Genomic DNA, 18,578 nt, shown 5'->3' on the forward strand with positions numbered 1-18,578 from the left:
CGTGTAGGAGCTGTAGAAAATGCACACAGCGCTTCCAACTTAAGAAAAATGGTGAAATGCCAGGTTGGTATTTCCAGCTGATATCACTAACTCAGCGTGTTGGTGTAGCAGCAGCTACAAAACATACACTGTCTATGTAGCCCTTATACCACAATCACAGTCACTAATCTAACACATCAGGGCTTCATGATGAGGTTCTACGGAGATTTATTTCAGAAACATCAGAACAATCCAGCTTGTCTCAGCCTTCAACACAAAGTGCCAACCTGACTAAGGGGTCTATTTACTAAGGAGTGTTAGGAGACAGAGTGAAACGTGATAAGAAAGTGATAAGGTGCCAGCCAATCAGCTCCCAACTGCCATCTCACAGTCTGTGTTTGAAAAATGACAGTTGAGAGCTGATTGGCTGGCACCTTATCACTTTCTTATCACTTTCCACTCTGTCTCCTAACACTGCTTTGTAAATAGACCCCTCATTCATTGAGGCGTCTGTCACTATTGGGGCTAACTCTCAGTCGCACGCTGTAGTAGCAGCCGGCCGCAGGAAGGCCGATTTAATACTTTATGCTAATGCAAGATTCCGTAGGGCTAATGTGGGGGTTTGTGCCTCTGCAAGCCGGAAGCCTCCCATTGGGTTTACGCCGGCTGCTGCAACACTCATCGTCAATATCAGAGCTTGCAGATCCGGCCAAGTACTGCCGCCTGACCCAGTAAAGGATGGACAAACAGATGTATCCACATACATCTATCATCCATGCGCTACAAGTCGCGCCACACAATGCGGGAGCTCAGTGTGCCTCGGTACCGCCAAGTGTCTCTTGTGCGACTTTTTACCTTCAAATGTGACTTATTCACATAGTGATACTAGCACAAGCAGCTTCTGCTGATTAAAATGATATGCAGCATGCCAATGTTCTGTGTGCAACTGCGGGTGTATCTGCATGCGAAATGCTACATTACCATGTCAGCGGCTATAACACTGTAACATAGCATTTCGCATGCTTGCGCTAAATATTCGCATCACTATGCGATCCAGGCACATTTGAAGGACAACAGTTGCACAAAAAGGCGCTCGGCGCCACCGAGTCACGCCACTGCATGGCACGATTAGAAGGGCTGTTTAATGCGCAAACAGGATAGATGTATGGGCACATCGGTATACAAGGATGCCTAAATTGACATCTTGCGCATTCACGGTGATCTTTCCGATTTAGAATCAGTCCCCATGTGTGACTGTAGCGCTAAAGATAATTTAGATGCAGGCTATGTGTAAGCTGGTGTACTAAGAGAAAATAGCAACTAATAAATGGAATAAAATGCAGCACAAAATACATTTCGTGTTCTGCAACTATTAAACCACTAGCAAGATATACTGTATGTTTTGACAGACATGTACCCTTAAGTCCATCCTAATATGTACATGACTTCCAAAAGTAGAATACATATGATGGAGGGATAAGTATGGAGACTCTGTGGTCATTTCACAGGAACTGTGAATACAGTAGTTTAATGGAGGCAGTGGAGATGCAGAATAAGCATAGAAAATGCAGCTAGTTTAAAAAATGTACGGTGGTGTCCTGCGTACTTACCTGACCATGCTGCTCACAGGCCGTCTGATACTCTGCTCGCTGACACAAGTCGTTCACACGCTGATACTTGGGCAGAAAATTTTCTTCCTGTGCGTCCATCTTCTCAGGCTCCTTCTTATGCAGCAGTTTTCTACAAAATGGAAACCAGATATGTTTTTAAAAACAGTGAAATAAACACAGCCAGGAATTAGGTGATGGAGGAATTCCTGGGTACCTGGGGAATCTAAGCCCTGAGGGAGCTGTTTAAAGGTCAGTTTACTTCATAGAACCTTCTGTCAATTTATCTTCAACATTATACATTGTCTTATGGTTCCTGTGATTCTAGATCATCTGCATAGAGCGGTTTATATTCAATATCAATGAATTCAGCATAAAACCGCTTTGTGTTTATTACTATAAGCAAACCACAGAACAGTGCACAGCTGTGCACCACAAGAAATGATACAATACAGAGGAGACCAAGTAGGTAATTCCGATTTCTGGTTACACCCCACCACTGGTACAAACCCAACCACAAGCTGTTGCTGAGCACAATTTACTGTATGCTCAATATGCTCTTCCCCAGTCACCTATAGAAATAGCACATTCTCCACTTAAGGCACAGACAGCATAGAGGACAATGATGCTCACCCTCGCTCCACCAGAAATGAATCTCTCCAGACTTTTACTTTTTTTTGAACTTGAAACCTTGTTGAAGAAGGAAAAAAATATTTACAGGTTAAAATGGCCAAATGACAATACAAATAATCCAGTGTTACACTATATTTCACTTCCATCACACACACACACACACAAGAATAACATACAAATACTGTACAATAACCAAGGCCACACAAGGACACGTGTCTGCAAAAAAAACATTTGTAAAAACAAAACGATCAGTGTGTATTCACATCTATTTACATAAACATTTCGGAATATGTAATACATCTTCAAAATGTAGTCCATATTCAAAAATGAATTATATGAGAACTGCAGTGAATATGCCATTAATCTGATCATTTATCGCATCAAATTTAGACTCAACCACTAAAATGTATTTTTCTTACCTTAAATTTATTTTTATTTTTTAATTGTGCCTTTGATTTGTTTTTATTAATTTATGGTACATAATACTTCACTTGGTGATTATACAGTAATAAGGAAAAAAAATGTATTACTACGGTAAAGGGGCTCTAAAAATGGGATAGCACCCACTCGCCTTCTGACATTGCAGTAATAACTTCAGCAACTAAAAGAATCAGGCTTAGAAGTCTATGAGAATGTATATATTTAGGGGTAATGTACTGCTCTTAGGACCTGAACTATCTCATTAAATGCAGCAGCGCCATCAAGCATGAGGCCAATTACTGTCAGATCGTCTGCTTTTGATGTGATCTTTATCCAATCAAGTATAGTTTTAGAATGTTTGTTCCCATGGTAACCCCTGGAATATGTAATGATCAATTTGTGTGACATTCAGGTATAACAACCTGTGCAACAAAGAACTGTAACATACAAAAGTCATTCTGAGCCATTTTCAGCTGAAAATCTCAATCCATCTACGTAATAAGCTGAATTGTGAATAATCGGGTGATCGGCCTGACTTATCATATAGTGTGTATGAACGATCGTTTTAGCGCTTCACCGATAAAACGGTAAGAAAACATCCACAAATGCATTTCTTCAATTATCTGATCTGTTGATCAAGAACGAAAATCTCGGCCTCAAATTCCCGATATGGAGCAGTGTCTGTGTATATTCTCAATAATCTGCCATTTTTCCTAAGTTCTCCTGTCACTATGTCATCCTCCTTGTGTGTGGACATTTGCAAAATCGGTGTGGTGTGGTGAAAATCGCTAGTTTCCATGGAAAAATTGCATAATGTGTAGCACAGATATTAGGGCTTTCAAGTTTCTGAAAAATTGTCCCGATTAAAAATATCTGACAGTGTGTAGCTAGCTATACTCGGCATCAGATGGCATGATAAGACATTAGCCAAATCAGAGAGCTCATAGATCTACTTATGACCTGAGGGGAGATGTATCAAGCTTTGGAGAAAGATAAAGTGGAGTAGCTGCCTAAGGCAACCAATCAGGGTCTGCCATTTCATAGATTGTGCTATATAAATGACAAAATAGAGAAGTTGGGCAAAGCAACTGATCGGATTTGATCTCTTTCCAAGACTTAATAACTCTCCCCCTTAGTCCCCAAACAAGACTTAGCGTATGCCTTGATGATGTTTTGGCATCTACAGACTGACGTACTTTATTAAATATTTATACCTTAAGTGTCTTAGGGGTCTATTTACTAAGCAGTGTTAGGAGACAGAGTGAAAAGTGATAAGGTGCCAGTCAATCAGCTCCCAACTGTCATTTTTCAAACACAGCCTGTGATATGGCAGTTAGGAGCTGATTGGCTGGCACCTTATCACTTTCTTATCACTTTTCACTCTGTCTCCTAACACTGCTTAGTAAATAGACCCCTTAGTCTATTACACATAAGTAATATAGATCACATACGCTCTTCTTTACGTTTATACACTATATACAAACCCCAAACTACTGTAACTTATTGATGCTGTATTGGGATACACCAACCAACCACTGTTACTCTTACCCACTGACTGTATACATTATTGGCACATCCAGCATCACTCTGCATACTCCTCACTTCCTGGCATATCAATAATACAGAGTCACATGCTCACATGCTGCCGTCCACACCTGTTTACTGGTCTCTCAGTGTCCAGCAGTTTCAGTATAGACTTCCCATCCATGTCCAGAGGAATGTCCAGGCCAGCGATATCCAGGAGTGTGGGAGCAAGGTCAATATTAAGGACAATCTGAGGATTCCTGGCATGAGGAGGATAAAGAGCATCATTCTGCTATTCAATGGTTCAGTAACATTAGAAATCTATAACTTGGGGCCTGATTCAGACCCACTCGCAAGCGGCTGTCCGCTCGCAAGTGGGTCGATGTTCTGCACTGAGCATGCGCACGACGGAGGGAGCTCCGTCGTGCGCATGTGCCAGACACGACGAGCGAAGGACTTGCCTTTGCTCGTTGTGTCTGATCAAAGGGGGCGTGCTGTCGATGTTGATTGACAGCACGCTCCCTTTGGTGGGCGTGCCGGGGGCGTGCCTCCCTGACGGGGGTGTTCCCAAGAGAACGCCTCCCGTCAGAAGCCGGCCCACTGACATCACTAGTGATGTCAGTGGGAGTGATTTTGGCTCTGATAGAGCCAAAATCACTCCGGGCCTTGCGGTTGAAAACCTCAATCGCAGGCTCCGGCTCGCAGTTTCGATGGTCGCGATGGTCACGACCATCGCGGCCATCAAACTGCACGCTCGTATAGGCTGTGGGTGGTGACCCACAGCTATACGAGCGTCCAGGAGGACGCGCCATAGTTATGGAGGACGGCCCTCATTCAGAGCGTGCGCTCTGCTCAGAGCGTACGGCTCTGAATGAGGGCCTTGGTTTTCACTTACAAGATAAAATAGCCGCATCACTGAGCCCTGAGAGATATTAGCTTAGGGTGCACTTATGAAATGCACCCTAAGCACAACACAAAGCACGTCTATGGTCCGCCCAACACACTTTCTACTTTTTTTCATAAAACAATCAGTTTAGCCTCATATATAGTTTAAATTAATCATTAATGAGAAAACATAAGGACGGTCTTCACAACATGAGGCACATTTTGTAAATGAAACATTTTTGTGAATGTGACAAAGGTTCTGCTGTAACCAATTATTCGCAGGAGGTATTTAGTAATTAAGCAAAAAACAAATTTCACTATGCTGATGCACCTTAGTTCGGATATCAGATCATACACATCAAAGTTATACATATATATATATATATATATATATATATATATATGTGTATTTAATCAATCATAAATGAATCTAATAAATGCAAGAAAAAATAACAAAAAATAGAAAGAAAAATAACGAATAAAAAATTATAGTAAATAGCAGCAGATTCCAATTAGCATATATACCCATACATTCTATTCATAAACGAATATATTAATGCACTAAATCAGAGCTGATCAGGCTCTGGATAAAATGAACAATGTGTCCCATGGAATAGTTTACAATAACAACACAGTTCAGCTGTTATCCTTTGGTCATCGGCAATAATGTTACAGTCTCGCAATCGATACAATATAAGATCAATGTAACTGGTGCTTGTAATCTCTCAATCAAGAGATAAGTATGTACTTTTTCTGGGGATCCTTACAAATGTGAAACCAATCTCTAATTGCAATTAGTCCCAATGGGCGTATATTACAGCATGTGTTAGAACACTGGAGCTCATTCAGACCCGCTCGCTAGATGCGTACGCTTGCGATCTATATACAGTCAGGTCCATAAATATTGGGACATTGACAGAATTTTCATATTTTGTCCTCTATTCACCACCACAATGGCTTTGAAATGAAACAAACAAGATGTGCTTTAAATGCAGACTTTCAGATTTAATTTGAGGGTAATTACATCCAAATCAGCTGAACGGTGTAGGAATTACAACGGTTTCTATATGTGCCTCCCACTTTTTAAGGGGCCAAAAGTAATGGGACAAACTAAACAATTCTAAATCTAACTTTCACTTTTTAATACTTTGTTGCAAATCCTTTGCAGACAATTACAGCCTGAAGTCTGGAACGCATAGACATCACCAGACACTGGGTTTCATCCCTGGTGATGCTCTGCCAGGCCTCTGCTGCAAATGTCTCCAGTTCCTGCTTGTTCTTGGGGCATTTTCCCTTCAGTTTTGTCTTCATCAAGTGAAATGCATGCTCAATCGGATTCAGGTCAGAGGATTGACTTGGCCATTACATAACATTCCACTTTTTAGCCTTACAAAACTCTTTGGTTGCTTTTGCAGTATGCTTCGGGTCATTGTCCATCTGCACTGTGAAGCGCTGTCCAATGAGTTCTGAAGCATTTGACTGAATATGAGCATATAATATTGCCCGAAACACTTCAGAATTCATTCTGCTGCTTTTGTCAGCAGTCACATCATCAATAAATACAAGGTAACCAGTTCCATTGGCAGCCATATATGCCCACGCCATGACACTACCACCACCATGCTTCACTGATGAGGTGGTATGTTTTGGATCATGAGCAGTTCCTTTCCTTCTCTTCTCTTCCCATCACTCTGGTACAAGTTGATCTTTGTCTTATCTGTCCATAGGATGTTGTTCCAGAACTGTAATGGCTTTTTTAGATGTTGTTTGGCAAACTTTAATCTGGTCTTCCTGTTTTTGTGGCTCACCAATGGTTTGCATCTTGTGGTGAACCCTCTATATTCACTCTTGTAAAGTCTTCTCTTGATTGTTGACTTTGACACATATACACCTACCTCCTGGAGAGTGTTCTTGATTTGGCCAACTGTTGTGAAGGGGTTTTTCTTCACCAGGGAAATAATTCTTTTGTCATCCACCACAGTTGTTTTCCGTGGTCTTCCGGGTCTTTTGGTGTTGCTGAGCTCTCCGGTGCGTTCTTTCTTTTTAAGAATGTTCCAAACAGTTGATTTGGCCACACCTAATGTTTTTGCTATCTCTCTGATGGGTTTGTTTTGATTTTTCAGTCTAATGATGGCTTGCTTCACTGATGGTGACAATTCTTTGGATCTCATATTGAGAGTTGACAGCAACTGATTCCAAATGCGAATGTCACACCTAGAATCAACTCCAGACCTTTTACCTGCTTAATTGATAATGAAATAACGAGGGAATAGCCCACACCTGTCCATGAAATAGCTTTTGAATTGATAGTCCCATTACTTTTGGCCCCTTAAAAAGTGGGAGGCATATATTGAAACTGTTGTAATTCCTACACCGTTCACCCGATTTGGATGTAATTACCCTCAAATTAAATCTGAAAGTCTGCAGTTAAAGCACATCTTGTTTGTTTCATTTCAAAACCATTGTGGTGGTGAATAGAGGCCAAAATCTGAAAATTCTGTCAATGTCCCAATATTTATGGACCTGACTGTATGTATATATATATATATATATATATATATATATATATATATATATATAGATATATATATATATATATATATATATATATATATATATATATACACGCGCGCGCGGTCTGTCTACAGTTCGGTGATTGGTCTGATATATCTGTATGCAATGCTTGCAACAAGGTCGCTGCTGTGCGCTGATATGCATGAACATGTCTAGACCTGCCCCCAGTCAGGTTTTGCCCAAGGCCGCCACCGCACTGCCATTGCATTCATTTCAACAGAGTGTCCCGAGCAGTGTGCGTCGAACAGTAATGGAGTTGGTCTTCCACCAATTCCTTGCCACTGCGAAAGCGTGCAAACCAATCGTACACACATGTTCTACTCGCAGCATCCTACCTGTACACTTTCACCAACATTTTGTACATCTCGGTTGCTGATTTACCCAATTTGAAGCAGAACTTAATGTTGTGTCATTGCACCACTGCGGTTCGACGCACACTGCTCGGGACACTCTGTTGAAATGAATGCAATGGCAGTGCCGTGGCGCCCTCAGCGCCACGGCACTGCCGGCAAACCCCGACTGGGGGCAGGTCCAGACATGTCCATTCATGTCAGCGCACATGAGCAACCTTGTTGCAAGCGTTGCATACAGATATATCAGACCATTCACCAAACTTTTTAGACAGACCTCGTATAATGTGTGTGTATAACATTTATTTATACTACTACCGCTTAGTCAGTTCAAATTGGTTTTGAAGACCAACTTATGATGGTGGAGGAGCAATCTAGTCATTAGTGATTTTCTTTTTAAGAACCCATCTCGGGATTGGTGACACTGCCAGAAGTGACTAATTATGGGAGCAGCTGTGCTAAACTATATTACTGCCAAATTAGGAGATATACTTACAAAGAACCTGCATCGACGTTGGGTCCACGGATATAGAAAGGCACACGAATGTCAAACTCATACGGCATGGACTTTCCCTTCACCAGCCCAAACTGCCCAATGTGGTATCCATGATCAGCTGTGTAAATGATATATGTGTTGTCCAGCTCATCCATCTCCACCAGCATATTATAGATCTGTACATACAACAGCAGAAACATCATGATTGAGTCAGGTGGTCCTAGGGACTGAATAAAGGTTCCAGAGCACTAGCTAATACATTTATAAGTGCACCTACAATTCTGCTAAATACAGAGCACAGGGCCTGATTCAGAGATGGACACAATACCGATGTTTACACAGTTGAGCGATCATCGGTAATCTGTGCACGCGTCTGAGTCGCACTGCGCATGCGCCAAGTTTAATGACCATTGTCACTTGCTGATTTATTCACAAACTGATTGACAGGCAAGGACATTTTGTGGGAGATAATTGGGGGGGGGGGGGGGCAACTCAAACGCTGGCATTTTGGGGCGTGTCTCAGCCTGCGACACCGTACGCAGTAAAAATGGCTCCGGCATCTCTCTGCCATTCTGCATGACCGTAGGGTTACTCAGAAGGCCGATAATCGACTTATCTGTGACCGGTGCTGCGTCTATGTACGCAGTCGTTTGGATCTGCAAAGCCCCCAGTGGGCGTCTCAATACAAATCCAGACGGCTGCGACATTGGCATATTTCACTGAAATTTGCAGCTACGGTGTCCCAGTTTCACCAAAACCCCAATATGAATACCAGTATCTCCACAACAGGTTTTTTTCCCAGAATTTACTGTTAAAGCAGTATAAGTAATACATCACCTCCTCACTAAATTGTAATGTTATTACAGCTTGTTAAACTCCAGCTTTAAAAACAGAATTATAAAGTAATCTGGCATTTACCTCAGAAAAAAACTATTTATTTAAATAAAGTATTTTGTCAGTGTCCTCCCCTCTTATCACTATCTTGAGATGGTGAAAGAAATTAGGGATTGCGGAGGTATCTGTACAGGCTCCATCTTCTTAAATAGGATTCCCCAGGCTTAGCAGGTCAAAGCTTTCAACCCCATTAATAATTTCTCCACAGACTAACCCTTTAATAGCTAGGGAAAAGCCCCAAATCTATAGACCTTTAAAGAGACGCAAACAGAGAGAACTGTGATTTTTATTTATTTTGTTAACTAATTTAACCAAATTCCCTAACTGAACAGCGCAAATTGCAGACAGAAATGACTAAACCATTGATGATTTTCAACAATTCAGCCTTAACTCGCTTATCTTTAAAGGGGGGGTATCCACTAGGCGATTTTAGCAAGCGATTGCATGAGAACGACATCGTTATCGTGCAATCGCTTGCAAATCGCGCATGCATTGGGCATGTTTTGGTCGGAAGCAACCAGCGATGCGCGTGCACGCTGGTCGCTTCCGACATCTATCATCGCCCGTGCATGCTGGTCAACCTGACGATCCCGTCAGGTTCAGCATGTGAGGGGATGATGGATGTGCCTGGACTGAACGAGTGAACATTCAGTCTAGGCACATCACTAGATATACAAACGAGAGCACGATTGCAATGTCGTAACCGTGCTCTCGTTTGTATATCTAGTAGTGGATAACCGCCTTTACAGTGAAAGCAGATTAGAGGTTTAAAAGGACCTACCTTTTCCCACAAATAACTTATCTTGGAATACATTTTACAATTAAAAAGTTTCCTGCACATATGAAGCGTGATCTAAGGTTTACATAAAACAACAAAACAAAAACATTTAACTCTGACATGAAAAATACCTCCAAATACTGGAGCATAAAGGAGGATTATCTCTAATACATGAGGACATCAATATTCCACGCATGTTTCTGCTGCCGTGTGAGGAGCCAGAATTTGCATCACTTTTATTAACTCAGTAAATAAAAACAGTAAACTGACTGCTTTGCAGATTAATAAAACATTAGTGCAGAATAGGAAAAGATTAAAGCTGCCTCTGGGGCCGCCTGCTAATAATTTAGAGGAATAAAATACCTTTAATGCAATTCTCACTCTTTATTATAAAATAGAATTAAAAAAACTAAACAAAAAAAAAAATGGAATAAAATAATAAAAGTCAGGTTATAAATACAGCAGTGAACAAATCAAAACATTTTAAACAGCTTAAAAAACAATAAATGCAACAAAATAGGCACATTCTATTGCATGTCCAAAATTCACAATTCTGTTTATTAATTCTCCGGTTAGGAGGTAAAGAGAAGCATAGAAATACTTGCTTACCACTGCATTTTCTGTCAGTGGTTATTCTTCACTCAAATGCCTGATCAAAATCAGTTATCAGCTGATGAACAGCATGTGTGACCAGACATGTGCAGAGAAGGCACTCGAAAATAAGGGTGCGATACCACGAAAGAGGACAGATGTAAGAGGAAGATGAAAGGACTCAGAACTGATGACGGCTGCAGCCTTGAGATTAGAATACTAGGTGAAAGCTGGAAGGACCGCAGTCAGCAGAACTCCTCTGACATGTAACATATAAAGACGGGATGCAGTTCATTTACTGGCAACCGGAATGGCGGACGTCAGAATCCCGGCTCAGTACTAAAGATAGTCGCCTAAATACCAACGCCTATCTTTAGCCAGGCACCGAAATCCCGATGCCCGGCATCCCGAACAAAAGGTAAGCTGGGATGGTTAGCCGCTGGGGGGGGGGGGGGGGTTGGGGTGAGGTTTAGTTTTAGGCACCCCTGGGGAGGGTTAGGCTAGCGGCAGGAGGGTGGGGGGGGAGGTTAGGGTTAGGCACCACTAAGGGAGGGTACTTACCAGCCCAATGGGGATCCTGGCGGTTTGGGATTCCAGCGTCGGCATTTAGTCCGGCGGCATTACATACAGATTCCATTAAAAAAAGGGTGTTTCTTTTAGATATTATATATGTGTCCTTTTAGCCATTTCTATAAACCAGACATTTTTAACGTTGGCAACAGTTTTTTCTTAATGGGCTCCATTCATTATGGTAATTATCGGGGTCCGGGCGGCCTCTAATAATTAAGTATCCAACTTGCTGCAAGTAGCATCGGCGTATACAAATATACCGGAGCAATTCAGCATTGCTTAAGTGCGGAGACGGCTGATCCGAAAATCAGCTGTCTCCGCGATCCCCTACACTGCTACTTCTGTAGCGGTAAAACTTAGCACTGCTAAGTCTGATTCAACAGTGCTAGTGCGCCTGCGGGAACTGGGCTTCATGCAGGTGCACAAAGCCCCGGTGTCCGAAGGGAGGAGCTATACATGGGCAGAGGGATCTGAAAGGATTCTTCTTCGCAACAGGGGCCTCCTTCCCATAAGGAAGAGGGTGCAGGAGCAAACGTCATCTGGAGATGGTGAATGCTCCAGCAGTTAAGCTCCAAAAATATAGTGTTTTGATAAATTTAAGTTCCGATACTAGTGTATGGGGACAGCAGGCCACTTCGGGAGAGAAAGGTGTGATTTCTCCTTCGTTTTTATAATGAATGGCCCGAACTTTAATTTCTACAAAAGTCGGAGAAACTGTTTATTTTGTACCTGCTTTTGTAGAAATTAAGTGATGACGAATGGACCCCAATGTGAGTGAAGATTTATTATTACCTGCTAAAATAGTCTGCATTATCTTTTCTAAAAGAAATACATAAGATGTGGACAAGCAGACTGGGTGGTATGTGCAAAGACTAATCACAGTACAGTGCATAGCAAATAGAGGGAGCACCATAAACCATAGGCAAACGCAGGGGGGGTTTCCGTCTGCCTGGAAACCCCCCTCCCCATCCCACACCATGACCACAATAGAAATAGTAATATAATAGAATTTTACAAGTGCTGTATGTTAATCTCAGTATCACAAATGAAATAATTAGCACTACCTGTGGATCTTTTAACATGTATCCGCTAGTAAGAAATAACCTGTGCATCAACTAAGAGATCTGGAAAACATTCACTGTTAGGGATGTGCTTCAATAGAGCCCAATATGTGTACATATGTGTCCAGGGCAGTGCTAGGTTATTCTGCTGCACCCAGACTCCCGAACTTGCTCTAATACTCTGGAATGGTGCCCACATCTAAAACAAAATCATTCAGCTCAGGCAGGATGGTCCTACAGCCGCATTTAATGGCTTACTGTGATCAATGGCCCTGTATATGCTAGAATTATGACACACAATACACTTTGTATGATGCATATTAAAGCTGGTTAAGTACTAATTATGCCCTCTTCATGGACTGGCCACACTCTCTCTAATATCAAGCATTTGGAAACCCCCCTCTTAAAATCCTGCATTTGCCACTGTAAACAGTGTTATATTATAGATATGCACCTATATGTAAAAGTACAGAAGTCTAGAATAAAGAAAAATAAGTGTTATACACATCTGGGCATCACACATCTCCTCCTGTATCATTGCTGTAACATATAAATATGGAAGTATGGAAACTGTACCCTCTCCATGGAATCTTCCACCGACATTAATGTCTGCAGACGCCTTCGCTGGAGCATATTGGTGAATTCCATGTGAATAGGCATCATTGGGCCCGTGTATCTCATTATCCAATGCTTGTCTGGGTTCGGAGCATAGTTGTAGCTAGGGGTTCTGAAAGACAAGCAAGCTGTATTTAATAAATAGTGTCCTATACAAACATGGAAACAACACAACGATGAGCACGGACACAAACAGCATGCTTTTGCATATAGTGCAGGCACAGAAGCAGATTTATGCATTATGAACTTGCCCCTCTATCTTTTCGTGAAATAGAGCATTTCAGGGTGGTAGTATCATGAGTGTAGTAAAAGCTCTGTTCGATGCAGAGTTGCATGCACAGCAAGAAGAAGCCTGTTTCTGATCTATTTCCTGCACAGGGACAGATTAAGGCTTGTGGGGCCCCAGGGCAAGTAAATTGTGGGAGCCCCCTTCAAGCCACATGGAGCCTACAAAGCCACACCCAGCCCTTCCCCCTAGCCACCCAGAGCCTACCGCCCTCTTACCCCCAAATCACACAGAGCCTATTGCTCTGCCGCTGATTACTCACCTGAGTGACGCCGTGACCTCCCGGCAGTTCTGCTACCTAGTCCCCCATCAGTGTCATGGACATAATGTTTCACGTGACGCCAATGAGAGGACTCGGGAGCCGCTCTGCGCTGTATGCAGCAACACTGACTGTGCTGCTGCTTACAGTAACACAGAGCTGCGGCAGTGAGCCTCAATCCGGGAACAGGTGCCACTGGACACCTGTTCTAGGCAGGGTCATACCGACCCTGTGTGGGGGCCCCTCCGTGTATGGGGGCCCAGGGACAACCACCCATCTCCTCCCCTTAATCTGGCCCTGCACCTGCACCTAGCATGGAGCTAGTGCAAGTGCTGATACTAATCATGACGGTTGTGGCAGTCGGTGTAAAATGGGCAGCATGGCATTCCGCTTGCACACACACAAACCCAGCATTAGCTCTAGGAATTCTCACATTAATACAAGTTAGTAAATTTGGCTTCCACAGATGCCAGCACCTACAGTTACTTTCTGTGGGAATATACATATTGCAGTAACAGGAAGAAGCACAGTGGATGGACACAACATCAGAGCACTTTTCATCCTTACTGTCTGGATATCGGTCACCAGCTGGAGGGTTTCACTATGTAGAATGCAAGTACTACACTGTAATGTGATTACAACAAGATTAGCTACAGACACCCCAGGCTATTGGGCACTGTGAGCTATTCTGGTAATTATGACGTTTGGAGGCTGAAAACTCAATCATCATTTAATAAGTGGTTTGTGAAGTCCCCCTCAGAATCAACTGCACATAGTTTGGATGGCATATGGGAAGGTCTGAGGAGCATGTGGGTGGCAAGTTCTGAGTAACATGTGGGGAGGTGAGTGGCATGTGTGGGAGATCTGAAGCACATGTGGGGTTTGAGGGCATATGTAAGTCATTTTATTGCAAGTGGGGGCCTGGGTGCTTGTGGGGGGCATTTTGTGACAGGTGTCTGAGTGGCATGTGGTGGAATTCTAGGGAAATGGGGAGCATGTGTGGAGAATTTTGTGATAATTGATGTAGGGGTGCTGAGGTTGTTTTCAATGAATGGTAATATACAGCCTTTTTGACGGTTGGAGAGAGCACATGCAACCTGTTGTAGTGATATTAGTATAAAAAGTACACAAGAGCATCACAAGATTTCCCAAAAGTGTTCACTCCCTTATCTTAAGGAAAATAATGGAAAAAAAAAAAAAATATCAAGTCAATATTTTCTGGGATGTGCAACTGCTGATCATGACTGGAGACTGTAATGAAGTAAAGAAGTTTCTAAATCGTGATGCACTCCAAGTACAAAATAATTTGTTTAAGAAAATGTATAATCTTTATTTTATTCCATTCAAATACATAAACTTAATTCCACAAGTCAGAGGAATATTTTCTTCCTTACCTGCCCTTTGAAGTATGTCAGGTTGCCCATAACGGAGTATATAAAATAAAACAGAACCTCACTAGCAGATGAATTATTTTTACAGGTACCATAACGAAATTGCATCATTTACATACCACGTCTAATAACTCACTTTTCCTGTTGGTATTGCATGTGTTTTTGCAAACCACAGCATTGTACAATTTCTATTCTTTCTCTGTATAAGAATCAGGATGGCGTTTCAGATTTGGAGGTCTAAAATAATGGGCTTTATTAAGGCACACATCCACTAAGTGATTTTATTGAGCGATATCCTTATCGTTCATAAATAGTTTGCAAATCGTTTGCAAAAATGTCTTAAACGATCAGCGATGCGCGCTCCCGCTGGTCGTTTATGACATCTATTATTGTGCAAACATGCTGTACAACCTGACGATATCATCAAGTTCAGCATGTTTCCAGATGATTGATGAGCCTGCACTGAACGACTGCTCGTTCAGTGCAGGCTCATCACAGACTGACAAACGGCTGCACGATTACAATGTCATAATCGTGCAGCCGTTTGCTTATCTTCTAGTGGATGTGTGCCTTTATGGTGCATACACACAGTACGATCTGTACCACCAATGACTTGAAAGATATCTTTCAGTGAGTCATCCTGCAACATCTCTGAACAAGTTGTTGACGGTATCGTCCAAGTTGGCCTGCATGTATGGACAATGAAAGATATCTTTATCGTCCATGCAGGAACGCACATCGTTGGTCGTTGTCAGGTTGGTGACTGCAAAAAAGTGAACGATATGAACGATAACGTTCATGAAAGCTGTACCGTGTGTACACACCATTACAGTTTGCAAAGTGCACACAGAAAACATCAATAAACCATGTGGTTCTGCAAAACAGCACTTTAGTAGATCTGTCCTGGGCACTGTCCCATGGCTGGAGGGTCTAAGATCACAAAGGTGGAGCCTGTTATGTACTGTATGCATATGAAGTCTAGTAAATGTGCTGGTATTTGCTTTGTATGTGTGTGACTGGCGCAGAATGTTGGAAGAATGGGAGTAAAGACCTTCCAGCTCCACTTCAGCTTGTCCTCAAACTTATAGCTTTACGCTCTCCTGGCAAACACATTTATAAGAACCACCCTCCGGGGCAGCAGAGAAGCGTTTTCAATAAGCATAACTTGGCAGGAATTCATTCCACATTCAGAACATCTATTTGCCCCAAGGCTTGTACTACAGTATGAATAGATGTTATTCCAGAATTGTAATATATGTCGCCACACTCTTGTCAATGACATGCACACGTCACAATGTGATTGTTCCAGACTGCAGGAAGCGCTATTTGTTCTACAAACGGACTGCAAAGAACCTTAAATGGTCAATCATTAAACAAAGCACATCCCGAGCATACATGAAGGGAATATAGCAGATGTGTAAATGTAAGTTACTTTTATTTGGTCAGAATAACGCGTATAGAATAAAGTTATCCTGTAGGGAGACACTGTTTGTGCTAAGAGTGTTTGTGTGATCAGCTGAGATCAAATGAAATAACTGTCAATACACATTAATATAAGTGGCAACATTATACCTGTCAGAGGGGAAACAAATGTAATTACATATTCATTCAGTTGTCACACAAGTAGAAGTCATTCTGATGAAAAACAAAGTAATGAAATTAATAACCAGCAATGTAGAAACCCAAAAGGTCTTTGGAAAGTATTGAATTTCAGTACCATTAATTTCTGCTGCAATGCCTTATTACACAGGGCACACAAAGCCTGATGTTGTACATAACAACAACTCTTAGGTGTAAAACTCTGCTGTACTGTACAACGCATGCATGGTAAAACAACGTGGAATTTAAAGTTTGGTGTAAGTTCATTTTGATCCCAGGATGCCCTGGCTGCCTGAAAATATTTGTGTATGCTGGCAGTTTTGTATTACAAGTGTCAGCATGCCCTGTCATTCAGGATCTGCTGGGACCTGTAGTGCAATGGACACAGGCTGAAACAAAAAAAACACACACGGAATTCACAAAAAAACGTTGTTCACCAATTTATCACTCATCTAATTCCTGGGGTATGAGTTGGGTTCATGTAGACATCCATGGTTAATTAAGGATAATATAGGAAACCCCTCTATACAGATGTGACCTCATACACTATTGCTGCAGTCAGGCCAATCAGAAACTCTCACGGCGCGCCAAGGATCTTTTTCGCTCGAAAATGCGCCTTAGTTGCAATGTGATGCCCCCTAGGACGCACCAGGAGACTGCACTGATTAATTTTCATATGTGACATTTGTATATCTGTTTGCAACTGAGTCTAAATATGCATATGAAGTGCTATGTACTGTAACAGCGGCCGTGGCTTTTATACCGCACAAAGTTCTGTTGTGCTTAGTTTGCAGAATCAGCCACATTGCAACTAAAACACAATTTTGGGCAAAAAAGATGCTCGTTGCAAGCAGAGTCGCATGGGACCTTGCGGCTCACTCACGCCACACATCTCGTACTACATGGTGTATTGAGGATAGGTGTATGAGAACACATCTGTAGGTGACCAGGGGCCTGTTCCTTATGGAGCCACAGTCTGAATGAGAAAAATGGCATATTGCTTCTATTTAAACTTAGCTCAGACCGTGAGGAATCCCTAGTGTTATAATGTACATAGAAATTAAATGAAATGTTGCTAGCGGGATGCGTTCAATAACCCAACAGCGGGGATTCTGGCAGTCAGAATGCCAATGCAGGAATCCCGACCGCCGGAATCCCAAAGGTAGGTAGCAGGGTTGGGGGTAGGGTTAGAGACTAGGGGGAGGGTTAGGGTTAGGCACTAAGGGGGAAGGTTTAGGGTGTGGGGAGGTTAAGTTTAGGCACTAGGGGGGAGATGGCACGGTGGAGGGAGGGTGAGGGGTAGGGTTAGGAGTTAGGTTAGGAAACTTACCTACAGCCATCAGGATGGTAACCTAGATGTGGTGCCGGCGTCAGGATTCTGATTGCTGGCATCCCGTACCCATCCCGCTGCTAGCATGTGATACAATTAAAGCGTTTGTGCATATTGTGTAAATTACACTAAAAGCGTAAACAGGTATTCCTGAGGCTCTGCATATTCTACAAACAGTGCATTTTTTATGGACAAAATTTACATCTACGGTTCTAGCATAAATAGCATCAAACTCTACATGAGCCTCACAGCTCCCTATAAAACTAATATTTCATAATTCCAAACAACAAAGAGGAGAGGACATCAGCCTCTTTCCATAGAACACAAATATCCTCCACTGGTCATTAGGTCTGTGTGGGTTGTGGTGGGTCATCCACGTACTGTATGAGTTGTTCTGGAATATGAGATATATTGTACAATATGGATACATTTCGCTAGCTGTATCTCAGCCAGTCTGCACTCTTCTAAATTGTACTGACACAGTCTGTTAACTGTCTGATCTGTATCAGATGTGGCAGCTCTGCAAGGAAACACTATACACTCACAGCACACTCAATAACTCTCTTGTCTCTGCGTAAGTGGACCTGTCACCATTAATTAGAATTCCTCAGCCTATAGCACATTAGATACTAAGTAGAGAGAGAACCATCATACCAGTTATGCATTTCATATATGCTCATTACTTACCTTCTGTCTTTTCCTGCCAGCCCAACCCAAGTATCTGTGGGCTACTAAA

The 18,578-nt window shown here is 42.2% G+C and overlaps 1 protein-coding gene across 7 annotated transcripts in view; it reads right to left on the reverse strand.

The window, feature by feature from the left end:
- SULF2 (sulfatase 2) overlaps positions 1–18,578 on the reverse strand; it is a 379,961-nt gene that overhangs the window by 51,384 nt on the left and 309,999 nt on the right. For all 7 annotated transcript variants that reach the window (XM_088472164.1, XM_088472169.1, XM_088472162.1 and 4 more), the window contains 5 exons: positions 12,939–13,089; positions 8,469–8,644; positions 4,295–4,423; positions 2,220–2,276; positions 1,590–1,719 (listed from right to left, as the gene is read on the reverse strand). In XM_088472164.1, the coding sequence (XP_088328290.1) occupies positions 1,590–1,719; positions 2,220–2,276; positions 4,295–4,423; positions 8,469–8,644; positions 12,939–13,089 (643 nt within the window). The remainder of the gene's footprint in view (positions 1–1,589; positions 1,720–2,219; positions 2,277–4,294; positions 4,424–8,468; positions 8,645–12,938; positions 13,090–18,578) is intronic.

Source organism: Taudactylus pleione, unplaced genomic scaffold, assembly GCF_031769625.1.
Source record: "Taudactylus pleione unplaced genomic scaffold, aTauple2 ptg000121l, whole genome shotgun sequence".
NCBI lineage: Eukaryota > Metazoa > Chordata > Amphibia > Anura > Myobatrachidae > Taudactylus > Taudactylus pleione.